The sequence below is a fragment of the Anser brachyrhynchus genome (assembly GCF_964034855.1).
Source record: "Anser brachyrhynchus genome assembly, chromosome: 15".
In the NCBI taxonomy this organism is placed as follows: domain Eukaryota; kingdom Metazoa; phylum Chordata; class Aves; order Anseriformes; family Anatidae; genus Anser; species Anser brachyrhynchus.
Window position 1 is genome coordinate 13,262,901 of NC_137733.1, and position 13,054 is coordinate 13,275,954.

Here is a 13,054-nt window from a genome sequence, read left to right on the forward strand (position 1 = left end):
AGTAGAAAGGCAATACAGAGGAACATCATGTTCCTTAAATAATTACTATTCACCACAGAAAGAGATCATCCAATCTGCAGTTTTGACAAGCAGGCAAAGCACTGTGAGGAAGCTGGTACTGACGTTGTCAAAGATTTAATCTTTCATTTGAAAATATGCCCATACAAGGAACATGTTATCAAATTAAAAGAGTAAATGCACAGAGTGCAAGTATGCATGTAAATGCGTGTTTATGTGCAGATGCTCTGTAAAATTATGTCTGCACTCACTCGAACCCCACATACTTTTGAACACAGAAGAAAATGAGATTACCAAGAAGAGGTGACATGATGACTGAAGGAGTTCTCTGGAGTGCTGCTGAGACTGGCTTCTTCTCTGTAACATAGACAGCAAAATCTGCTTTCTCACTTGTTGCACTGGACACAGAGGGTCTGCAAAAATACACATTGCATAGCCTATAGTACAGAACAGGAATTGCAGTCTGTCTTCAGAATGCACACAGAAAAGTTTCTTGTGTTAGTAGCACCAAAGAGGTAAAAGCTTATCACTTGAGGAAGTGAACTTGGTCACACGTGAGGTGAAAACTATGTAACTCGCATTGTAACCATAGGAACTAATATTAAAAATTTCTGGTGCAGTAAACCCTGAAGAGAAACAAAGTATTTTTCAAGGCAGTCAGGACAAACCTAAGTAGTAAGCAAATTGCCATGTTCTTCCTGAGTTAAGCCAGTAGACTGAATGCAAGATTGTATCCTAGCTCTTCCCTGTTCCTATTCCACATAATCCTTAACTTTTACATGTCAGAGCTTCAGACTCACTTAAATTAAGCTAATGTAGCAGCACTGAGTTTGATAGCAACTGCATATAATTTTTTTTTTCCTCCAAAGAGTAATTATTTTCCTCTGCTTTCCCTCATCTCTATAGCAAAGAACATGCAACAAGATATAGGAAGATTACTGCTGCAGCAAGAAACCTCTTTAGTTGCATACCCACAGCATTTTACTCATGAGAAAGTTCTTTTGTGTGTTTGAACAATGGCCTTGTTCTCTTTCTCTGCCAAGGAACCCACACTAAAATCCCATTCAAAAATTACTCCTCTCCTCTAACAAGCACAGTTTTGCTTCTACATATTGCAAAAAAAAATAAATAAAAAAATCTATTTGTCACTTACCTCTCCTCAAGCAGTACTGCACGTGCTAAGTGAGCCCTGAAAATGGACTGGATGAATGTCACAGTCTCCTCTTTCTCCTCCCAGTCAGAAGACGAGCTCAAAGAGTTTGACACATGAGACATACAGGAGTTCTGCAGAGTAATCAGATCAAAGAGAACTGACCTTTTAGAAATAGACAGAAGCTTTGACAACTTCTGATTTTGAAAATTGCAGTGGAACAAACATTTCTGTCTTTTGGTCTGCAGGCTTTATGGTTCTATAAGCAGCAATGCAAACCTGACTATCATACAAGCTTTGAAACATCTGCATTCAATTAATGAGACTAGATACCTGCAAGGAAAGTTCATTTATTTCCCAGGAAGAAAACCACCTAAAGTCAAACAAGGTAAGGCAACCTTCATGATGGATATGCTTTCTGCTTGCATCAAGCAAAAGTATTCAGTCCTATCGCACTTGGCCTATTTATTTATATAAAATTGCATTTAAAGTGCGACCACATGGACAATCTGTATGGAAAATTCCAAATTAATTTTAGCCTGCTAAAGGCCAAAAGGACGTTCATATAATTTGGCAAATGATTTACAGAAGAAAAAAAGTTCAGTCGATAAGGAAATTTTTTCACATACGGTGCTGAGCTATCTGGAGCACGTCTGACATGACTAAGATACTGCAAGTCTTCAGCAGAGTGAGCCACATTCAAGATTTCTTTTTAAGCCAATCAAATGATCTCTAAATCCTTATTTCCGAGTTTCAGTGACAAAGGCTTGCCTATTACTACAATGACTCAGTGAACACGAATATAAGTGCAGTTTTCAATTACATTCCAAATGAACAAGTTAAAGGTTATGTTACTAGCTGATGGAAGAACCAGAAAACTCAAAACAACAACAAAAACCACAGGACACTTAGGTACAGTCCATAATGCAGTGAAATTACAGCTCTACTTCTGTGAACTAAAGAAGACAAAGTAAAGCTAGGGAATTCATTTGTTATCCTTCTGGAATTACAATGGTGCTGCTCACCAGAGCATTAAAATAACTATACTGTGTGACATGGAGAATTAAGCGTGGAAGTATAGTACCTCACACAGAAAACTAAAAATAACGGAATTACTGGATAACAATTACCATTTTTCCAAGGCTATGCCTGTTGTGAGGTTTTGCATCATGCATCCCACTACTCAGTAACAGTTTCTGTCGAGCTAAATGTCCTCTGAAAGCTGCCTGAAGCACAACAACCGCCTAGCATTGAAAGAAAGAAAGAAACATTAGCTCCCTTGGAAGATGGCACCTACAAATTAAAACAGAAGTCCAGAGGGAAGAGGCACACGAGCAAAATAACTTTTCCCTGTGCAATGGATACTGATGTCTTGACATTTTCTTAGTTTTAAGGGATCCCACCCATCTACTTCACAGACACTCTGCCACAGTCCACCGCATCCCCAGCGCGAGGGATAAAAACACCCACAGACATGCATCTTCTGGGTTTAAATTCAGTCTAAGAGGTGTTCATGATTGATCCCATTAAATACAATTAATTTCTGGCCACCGGTAATAGCCTGTATTTCACAGATAGAGAAACATTATCCCATTCCCATATTACACTCTGGCTCCTCAGCAGGCTCTGGGATGCTCTGGTATGACCAGAAATCAAGCCAAGCCCAGCAGACCACTGCAGTGATTATGCTGAACGTACAAGTAGGAGATTTTGATAGAGAATTTTTACTCAGAGATTTTACTACATTCTAATCAACAAAAAGCATCTAGATGTAACACAGCATATTTGTATCACATAAAATTTGTTCTAACTTCTGAAAGTATGACTTCTTAATTTTCTGGAAAAAACATGTCTAAAGATACTATGTTATGCAATTTAAAAAACAGTTTAATCAAAACGTGCAATGTTTATGCAAAACATTGATCAAAAAGTGACTAAATTGTCACAAAGTCAATTTTTTCAGAACACTCCGCAACATTTCTCCTTAGGAAAGGCTTCAAATTCCTACTTCAAATCTTTCTGATGACTCTTAAAAGTGAAAATGAAAAACATATAGAAAACTTGAGATCAAAAGGTGAACACTGCCAGCCTGAAAAACAAAGATAGTCTCAGTACCACAGCTCACCTCACAATAAAACCTCTTTAAAAATAAAAAAAAAGTTATTTGCTTATGCTTTTATACAAGTTAAATGTGATTCACTGTTTTGTTTGGTATCACAAAAATACTCACCTCATCCAGAGCAATTTCTTCTTTCTGAAATGGAAAATGCCTAAGTTAACATCAGAAATGAATACATTTTATCTAACAAGTATTTTCCAAATTTTTCCCAACAAACACACAAAGAAAATATGTGTCCTACCTCCCACCCTGAAAACTCAGAATGTAAGCTTGAGAAAAACAAGTTTTTTCATCTTTGAAAATAGCTTTTTGGAGTCAGGTGAGAGGGCTGTTCAGCCTGGAAAAGAAAAGGCTCTGAGGATACCTTACAGCAGCCTTCCAGTACCTAAAGGAGGCCTGTAAGAAAGCTGGAGAGCGGCGGTTTACCAGGGACTGTAGTGATAGGACAAGAGGTAATAGGTTTAAACTAAAAGAGGGTAGATTTAGATTCGATATTCAGAAGAAATGCTTTACTATAAGGGTGCTGCTCATGGGAAACCTGTGCTGGAGCAGTTTGCCCCTAAAGGATGGACTCCATGATATGGACCCTTCATATTCTTCTGGGAAGAAAGGCTGGGAGAGCTGGGCATGTTCAGCCTAAAGAAGAGAAGGCTGTGGGGTGACCTTGTTGCGGCTTTCCAATACTTAAAGGGGGCTTATAAAAAAGATGGAGAGCAACTTTTTGCTTAGTCAGATAATGACATGACAAGGGGGAACAATTTCTTTTTTTAAGTACAAAGAATGTTTCAGTTCTGAAATGCTATTCTGGTCACTCAAAAACAGACATGAAGGTGCCTAATACCTGGTTTCTGTGTTTGTGGTTTTGTTTGTTGTTGTTTTTTTAATTTGATTTAACAAGTAGTTTCAATAGCTTAAACAACATTCCAATAATACTTTAACAAACAATTGAAATAATAAGAAAAAAAATCAATACCTTTAGGACTCATACCCCTTACTCTAGCTTTAGCTATCGTATCGTTTACCTGTAGTCTCAGTTAGAAAGTTAGCCAACTCTCCCAAGTACAGGTGCAAAGCCCTAAGTCTATCCTTCACAAGAACATTCAGGAAGAAGGTGGTCAAACAGTTATCATGAAAGCTTGCATTGGTACTACAGGCGTTAGTTCCCAGAAAGTCTTCTCTGAGGCACGTTAGAGATGCTGGACACATCAGCAATACGTTGTGCTTATTAGCTTGGGCTCTGCTCCAGTGCTAACACTGTTGCCAAGATGCAGCAGGCAGGAACTCCATGAGAAAAGGATCCAAGGAGTCAACGCTACCAAGGGAGCACTGCTATTGCTCCCTTCAGTTTCTCACCCAGACTCCCCCATTTAGAAATGGTCCTCACAGCAGAAACGGGGTTCTAGGGAGAAAAGGCAAAAGCAGCAGCAGGGAGGACTTGAAAAAAAGTGGTGGTAGAGAAGATGGCAGTAAGGAATCTGACTGGGAAGCACTGCTGTAGTTACTGGAGCCCAGCAGCAGGTTACTCTAGATTCTGAAACAAGAGTAAAATGCAGAAGTGGGAGTCCTCATTGCTTCCCGATAGGGCACTCTCACCTTGTTTTGGTACAACTTCCACCACCTCTGAATGCATTTGGCTGCTTGTTCCTTCCTATGATCTTCTTCGCCTTTAACCGTGCAGACTGGTGAGGACTGAGAAGAAGAACCTTTAGCTTAGTACACTAAAGATGAGTTAGAATTCTGAGAGGGGAAATCGGTGTCGATTTTTCTCAAGTCAGCTGTAACCTGAGTTTTTAAACATTCAACCTGCCTACAGGGTAGAAGAAAGTCAGAGGAAAATCTTAGCTCTGAATACTGCTCATGTTCAAGTTCATCATCGGGATGACTTAACATAAAACACATTCTTGTCCCCATTTTAGCAGTTAGCTGAGCACAGGAACATGAAGGTTTTCATTTACACGTACTTCGACCTTTCTATGCATGACTATAGCAGTAAGAACTCTCACAGTGGAAACCAATGCTTTGTTGATAAGAAACTTTTTTTTTTTGTGCATCTGTTATTGACAGACTGAGAACAAATGTCAGAGTACCTAATTTTACAATTTTTCTCCAGAGAACACTAATATTAATAAACCTAGGAGCTCTCTCATATCTCTTCCTGACAGCTGAGACCCCACAATCATCTTTTTAAGCTTGCTGATATGTTGTGTTGGCCATCACGTGACACTGACAAGACAGAAAGCTTGTGTAAATTGATATAACTCTACTCTTCTGTCTTGAAGAAATTAGTTAATTAGAGGAAAAAAGAGAGAAAGCAAGAACAAAACAAGATTTTGTTCTGGTTATTTCTCCTGAGGTGTGGTTGCACATTCCACCTCCAGCCAACTGATCTTTTTGATTCCTAAATATCATACCCATACTAATCATTCTACTTCACTTGCCAAACAGAAGTTATAACTGCAATTTTAAAAGACTAATCTAATATGTTGGTGTAAAATTCTAAGTAGAGGAACAAGAGATTTTACAGTCTGAAAAAAGCTTCTTGATTCTGTAAGAAGGATTTATTTATAACCTTTAAAATACTGAGTTACAGGCTTAAGCTTAGCAAATGGATCATGTTATATTAAAAATGACAACCTACTATTAAAATGAAAAATTGGTAGGAACTTAGTGATAATTACAAATAATGGGAACATTTCAATAAATAGATGGTTACTGGCCAAGAATATACATAGCCTGCAGAGGAAAAAAAGGGGCTGTTCACTGGCTGTTTTTAAAAACATGTTACTTGGTATTCAAAACATCATCTAGCATCTATCAGCCTGTAACACAAAAAATCTAACCCAAATTCCTACAAATTGCGCAGTATATCAAAAATAGTACCCTCTTAAGCTTATGGACATTTTTATTTATACTTTCATATTACCTGTAATTTCAGGGTATATTAATTTTAAAGTACAAACAACCAAAATCCCCAGTAATACTTCTCAGCTAGTTTTTAGTGAAATGAGATTAACATGACCACCCTGCATCTGAAAGCGTTTCTGTCAGAGCCCACTCATCTCCATTGACCAGCTACAACAACATTTGGCAAAGGGACAGAAGACTGCAAAGATATCAAGTTCACGTATATTTCATGGAAAAAAAAAAGCAATTGAGTACACAGACCTATTTAAGACTGGCCAGAAGGATTAAGGGCTGCACAAATACAGTTATTAGATACCAGAAAATCCAGAATTGAATCCAATTATGAATATCTCAACTCTAGAAAAACTTCATTTCAAAAGGGACAAGAGTTTATTTTATTGTATTGGCATCTTCTTTAATTGTTTACTTAAGTGCGGTGCCCCATCAGCAGGGGAACCAAAAAACAAAACAACTTGGTTTTCATCATGATTAGTACTCTATATCTGGTAAACCTTCCCATGAAAGAATGCTCAACTTCCATGCAAACAGAAGGGCTAAAGAATATTTTTTGATTGGACAGCACATGGGCCCTAATTGATCATCTGGTCAGAGTAAAAGCACTGCAAAGGGTCTTTGTTGTTGTTGTTGTCTTTTGTCAGCCTGCCAGCGAGCGCACTTACCTGTCTGTCCAACTTTAACTTTCAAACCTTACAAGACCTCCCTCCCTCTACGGTATCTGATTGATATTAGCTAATGGGCTTAGGTGTTACATGAAGATATAAATTAATATCACAAGTATAATTTTTTTTCTCTTCTTAGGAAGGAAGGCAAAAAATACTTAAGTATAAGCTTTTTTGTAATATTCCAGTGAATAAGAAAAAAAGTGATGGTAGGGCAGGTAGGTAGTTACTAAGGTAGCTCCAAAAAAAACGCTAAGTAGCAGTGGCGATTATTGAAACAACTTAACTATAAACTCCGGAAATTAACCATCATTCAGAGTCTCTGTAACAAGACGCTTCTCTGAAAAGACACATCTAGCAGCTATTTAGACTATCAGCTCCATTTGCAAGGTATTAGATGCAAGGAAAAAAACCCATCACTTTTCTGTACCTTATTAAGCTTTTCCATTGTGTCTTCTGCCATTTCACTCTTCTCTTCCTCCAGTGTTGCCTCAGATTTCCCAACTTTCTGTGTAAGGATCTGGATTTCCTCACTATGGTTGGAAAAGCAAAGATATTTGTAGCTAGAAATTTTCTGTTTTTCCTGCTTTGAATATGCTAAACCTATTTCATAAAATTGGGTTACTTTGTGCTTTTTTTTCTTTTTTTTTTAAAGGCCAAAGTGGGAAACGGTTCTCAGGATAACATGATACATATTCTCACGGTTACAGACACCAAGCATCAATTTTCAAGTTGTGATAGCACAGTCCTAAGTTAAAATTGAAAAGAAAGCGGCCCAAGGTTACAATGGTACCCTTGATACTATTAATAATGCCTCTAGATCTGAATTGATGACTGATAAATATGAAACTGTAGCAAAGTCCTGTCTTACAAAGTGATAATGCAATCACTTTCCTGTCTCCCGCTCTGCACAGGATTATTACCAACAGTAATACAAAATAAATGAACTACATAGAATGACATATTGGCAGTGGTCCAGAAGCAGAGGCTAAGGTAAGGTAAAGATACAACAGGTTTTTTTTTTCTTGTAAAAAGAAATGTCTCAAGCACAGCATAGCACTTCTTTTCCCATTCATTTTTATTATAATCTAATTCTTCTTTCTACTATACATCTCAGACTTCTACTTCCTCTAAAATAACTCCGTAGTATTCCTCCCCGGTAACATACTCCATCCCTCCAAAACATTTTTCATTAAATAAATTCCCAGCTTCCTGCAGTTGATCTGATCTATGAATTTTGAGCCACTTCAAAAGAGAATTATTCTTTTTTTTTTTTTGGTTCTGAAAGGATCTACTAATACAGAATACGATACCTTGAAGTCTGTTCTTCCATACTTTTTTCTTCTTTCTTATTCTGCCACTTCTGCAGCTCCAACTCCACTTCAGCCTTTGCCTGCAGCAACTGCTTGATATCTAATCTATACAGGTACAAGAAAATCTGAATAATTCTTTAAAAAAGTCTTATTTTACATGAACCATGTAACTATTTCTTGTTTAAACTTATAAATAACATGAAATTTAGAAAGTAACTAAACATTTATCCTTTTAAATAAAGCAAAATGCAAACACATTTTTCAGAACCAGAAAGCCTCTTTGCGTGCTCTCACTATGCATTTTTGTTCAAAGACGAGTTGACATGGGAGGCAGAGCATCTTATTAGCAACACATAGCTCTGTGCACATCTCTGCTCATGATCAGATTAACCTGCCTGCCCTTACGCACTGACACACCAAACTAGTCTAAACACTTTAAATCGCAAATCAGTTGCTTACTGGAGAGAAAAGCAGACACATGGCATCACAAGGCAGAAGGCAGGCTTAAATGGAGAAAGCAGCAGATCAGTAAAAAAAAAAAAGTTTATGTCACAAAAAAAGGGAAATTTTTACAGCAAAATACGTGCAAGAAGTGCTGCCTAAAGCAGCATATAACCCTTCAAAGGCTTTTACTTGTGTCTGGCAAAATGATATAGTGTGAAAAATGTTTTAGAAACGTGCAGAATTTCTCATTTTCCATCATCTTGCTTACTCTTTTCCCCCCTCTATTACTTAATTTTGCAACACCAAGAGGACTAGAAGACGCTTCTGACAAAAGCTAAGGAGATCCTTAACAATCTGTCTTTTTGCTGAAAATGTGAAGAATTGATTGCGTTGTTCCGTAAGATAATATGAATAATTCTTACCTACAAAAGTGACAACATCTCAGAGAGTGCTGTACTTACTCTTTACTAAGTAGGAGATTTTGAAGTGCTCTCCTATCACTCTTCAGTTTCTTCACTAGCCCTCGGAGGTGATGGCATTCTTTAACGTGGTCTACCTGTTGAGAGGCTGGATGATCCAGGTCTGTAGAAGGTGAAGATGACACAGCAAGTAACTGTGATGACTCGCTATCTGCTGGTGATACCTGGGTGTTCTCCATGGCACCTAGTTTCTGAAAATGATAAATTTACATACACAAAAAAATACCACAAATGCAAATAGAAGAGGAAAATTAAATTTAGCATAAAACAATTTCACTTAGGCCATGAGAAAAGATCAAACAGAACTTAATCCTAAAACATGCATTTACATTCAAGTCTGATAAAAGAAAAAAAGGGAAGAAGGGGACATGGTGCAGACATCAGATCACACGTGCGTGCTACAATACACAATGCTGATACATGCCATGAGTACAAGCCAGGGGTTTTGTATTTTCTGCTTGGAGATAGGTAAGACAGCCATGCGACTATGATAACTCACCTTTTCTAGTTCCACAATCCGCCTCATCAGCCTCTGCTTGCTCCATTCACTGTAATCTAAACACAAAAATGAAGCTTTAAACAGGAAACTGTATCAGTGAATTAACATATTTTTTTGTTTTTTTTTAACTTCTGTCCATACAAAAAGACCACCTAAAGATCACTGAGCCTCAACTTTAAAGATGCAGTAATGAAAAGATTAAAACAGTCTTGAAATATCTGACTTCCTATACCAGTTAGCTCAAAAAACAATATAAACCATTCATGTTCATCCACTTCCAACAGATATAAATAGTTTTCCAGCAAAAACTTAATCTTAAGTGATTCCAGTCCAGAACTTCTCAGGAATAATAATAAAGGGATGTCTTGCTGGAGCAGCATCCCCACAAGTAAGGGAGAGACTATTGTAAGAAATTTCTCATTCCAACTTCTGCCTATCACAAATCTCCATCTTTGTCTTGTCTCCCTTATTTCTAACATTGCTGTGTCTTGCCCTCTCTCTCAAACACATTTTTCAAATGTACCTAAATCCCTTGCCCCTCATTCACCAACTTTTAGCACCTACTTTTTGTTATATTGGATGCAAGAGAAGTGCTCACTATGTGATCTAGATCTTCTTTCAGACTCCGATTCTCATTCTGTAATTCCTTGATGTTCCGGGACAATCTCAGGACAGCAGCGTTCAATGCCTTTAGTCGTTTTTGGGTATCTCTGCCCTCTGTACTTGAAAAGAGTCAAGAACAGAAAGTTAACTTAAAAGCAGAGAACAAAAAAGCAGCATCAGAAGGAATGGAACAGCCTTACTGTCCAAGTCAGCTGTTTCACCTCACTCCCTGACAGCATTTCACAACTTTCTTGATTTGAAGAGTTGAACGCTTTTTCCTAAAACAATAGTGAAAGACTGTCTTGCTCACTTTCACAATTCTTGTGTGAATTGTATTTATTTATTCTTGTAAATGTTTTGTTAACTAATCATATAATGCTTTACCAGTGATCTATGGACCAAAAGATCAAAAAACACTTATCTACAGCTAATGGAGAGACTTCTCCAAAAAGCTGTTCAGCACAGAAAGCTAACCTGCGTGTACTGAATTGCCTTTTTTTTTTTTTCCGACTCAACAAGCAGATTGAGATTGGGAGAGCAGGCTATACACAGGAAAAATAACTCAAATCCAACATATAAATGTATTTTACACAGAAGTGTACCTATAAATGCTTTAATATGAAAGAAACTGGTCCTGAGACTGTGAACCCCTCAGAAATTTCTTTAAGGTACATTTCAATCAGTGAGAAATTTGAAATGGATTTGGAGGATATAGCTTACATTGATGTAGTTGGAATGAGAGTCACCAGAAAAGGGAAATTCTGCTTTCCTGTGTTAAGAATGCTTAAAATATCAGCGATTTTACCTATTTATTTTTCTAATAAAAGGAGGAAGAAAACTCAGCTTCCAGATGTTCAAAGTTGCAAAGTTTGATCACAAAACAGATTTCTAGTGAGATGAAATAATTGTTCCTTATCACTACGAGAAAAATCTTGAAAACTTACTTCTGAAAACAAAGGATGGACTTACTTTTGGACAAATGCCAATGACATTCACAGAACAGTTTATGAAGGAACCTTACATCACTTATTCACTGAAATAATTATAAGATGATGGGGAAGACAGTCTACCATTAGGCTATCTAAGTGAAAAGATACCTAATTTACCTTTTGGAAATTATCCCCCATTCACCCTCTCCTACCTCCTCCCCTTGAGCAGTGCAGAGGAACAGGGAAACAAATAAATAAAGCTGGTCAGGTATCATGGATGACTATTCATAAAACTGTCCCAAGCAGGGAGTAGAAAAAAAAAAATCACCAAAAATGGGAAATGACAGAAATGATAGAAATCATAACTGTATGACTGGGTGCCATTATTTCAGGCTCATCAAAACCAAACTGAAACAACTGCAGAAAATGCTGAGGGTTTCAAAATTTGTCTAGTCTTTAGCTGCAATTGGGAACCACAACCCCACGTATAAACACTCATAGTTCAGTGAAAATACTGAAAAGAGGAGCTAAACGCCATTCACTTCAGCCAGAAATAATGTAGACAAGCATCATGAAAGAAACACACTCCTACAACTCCTTCTATGTGCCAGAGTCCTGACCTTCAACAACACCTATTATTTCAGTGCTTGGCCTCTCAAGTAGAGACAGACACTCATATAATTGAGAGAGACTGCCCTGACCACTGCTTTTTGAAGCTATGAATAAATGAGGACAAGGAAGAGACCCGATGATTCATTTTCACCTGTGACTAAATTAAGTGTGAAGGCTTACAGCCTTGAGAGGCTAGTCACTGCATGCCTGAGCCAAAGGAAGAATTTAAAAAAAAAAAAAGTGACAAACCAAATCCCTGTTTTCAAACCACAAGAGTCAACAGAAATCAACAAAACACAACTAGTGCACATAATGACCCACAAAGAGCTTTCATGTTTCTATCAATCCATATAATGACAACCAAAACTAAGATAGCTGCCTGCGCTTAAAACAAAGCCAAGAGGACAAGCAAATTTGGAAGTGGTGCGCTTCACTACTGCAATACATTTTCCTACCCCACAAGACTGTTACCCTCTTCTCAGCTCAACTAACACTCCCTTGCTCTCCTCTCTTATTGTAGCTTGGTCTTTTGCCTTTGTGCTTTGATTTTTATTTCCTCTGTATACCGTTTCTCACAGCATGTTTACCCTCATCACCATCTGTACACCTGCGCACTGGTGACAAGCACCAACACAAGCTTCTCTGACAGTGTCTTACTAGCGCCACTCATGGATATCTCACAAAAGATACCCTGAGCTTTGGATCTGTATCTCTGTACCGCAGGAAAATCAAGTTTACTCCAAAATAACTTCAGTGCAGCACGCACTATAGAGCAAGGCCCAGAACTGACTCAACAGTAAAATGTCAAAATTCTACTGAGTTTGTTTTAATCAGCAGTCATATCATAATAGGCATAATTATGGGGGAAGATGGATTTTATTTAACAAATAAACTTTCAGAGCTTCTGTGGACTTTTTAAATAGCTCTAGCATTTTTCCCACATCCACAAAATGATCTATCTACAGAAAAAAATGTGACTAAGACACATGCTAAGGCTGTGAGGCTAACCAAAGCAGTATGAAAAAGCAAATCCAGCAATCTAAATGACAAAATAAACAGTTCCCATGTAATTGTTTTCCAAAGTAGTATATTAGTGATATATGAAACATATATACACTAATATCTGCTTCAAAAGAATGAAACATACTTTTTCCTCATAGTTTCAGATTTTGCCAGGAGGACTTGGAGACGGTGAACCTGTGAAGTACAAAATATAGATTCGATTAATGTGCTAGCTGTGGGAAACACATCATTAACGAAACATATTTGGTCATTTGGTGAAAATCAGAGCAAGACCTTTTGGG

At 37.6% G+C, this 13,054-nt stretch overlaps 1 protein-coding gene across 7 annotated transcripts in view; it reads right to left on the reverse strand.

Moving 5' to 3' along the window:
- Window positions 1–13,054, reverse strand: part of IQCE (IQ motif containing E) — a 32,311-nt gene that overhangs the window by 11,055 nt on the left and 8,202 nt on the right. For 6 of the 7 annotated variants that reach the window (XR_013939628.1, XR_013939629.1, XM_080556418.1 and 3 more), the window contains 11 exons: window positions 12,898–12,947; window positions 10,171–10,328; window positions 9,607–9,662; window positions 9,090–9,298; window positions 8,185–8,289; window positions 7,302–7,404; window positions 4,881–4,976; window positions 3,399–3,422; window positions 2,299–2,412; window positions 1,172–1,302; window positions 313–431 (listed from right to left, as the gene is read on the reverse strand). Coding sequence is in view for 5 of the 7 variants with exons in the window: in XM_080556418.1 (XP_080412544.1) it covers window positions 313–431; window positions 1,172–1,302; window positions 2,299–2,412; window positions 3,399–3,422; window positions 4,881–4,976; window positions 7,302–7,404; window positions 8,185–8,289; window positions 9,090–9,298; window positions 9,607–9,662; window positions 10,171–10,328; window positions 12,898–12,947 (1,165 nt within the window). In the remaining 2 variants the exon portion in view is untranslated. The remainder of the gene's footprint in view (window positions 1–312; window positions 432–1,171; window positions 1,303–2,298; window positions 2,413–3,398; window positions 3,423–4,880; window positions 4,977–7,301; window positions 7,405–8,184; window positions 8,290–9,089; window positions 9,299–9,606; window positions 9,663–10,170; window positions 10,329–12,897; window positions 12,948–13,054) is intronic. The other variant, XM_080556419.1, reaches the window with a different exon arrangement.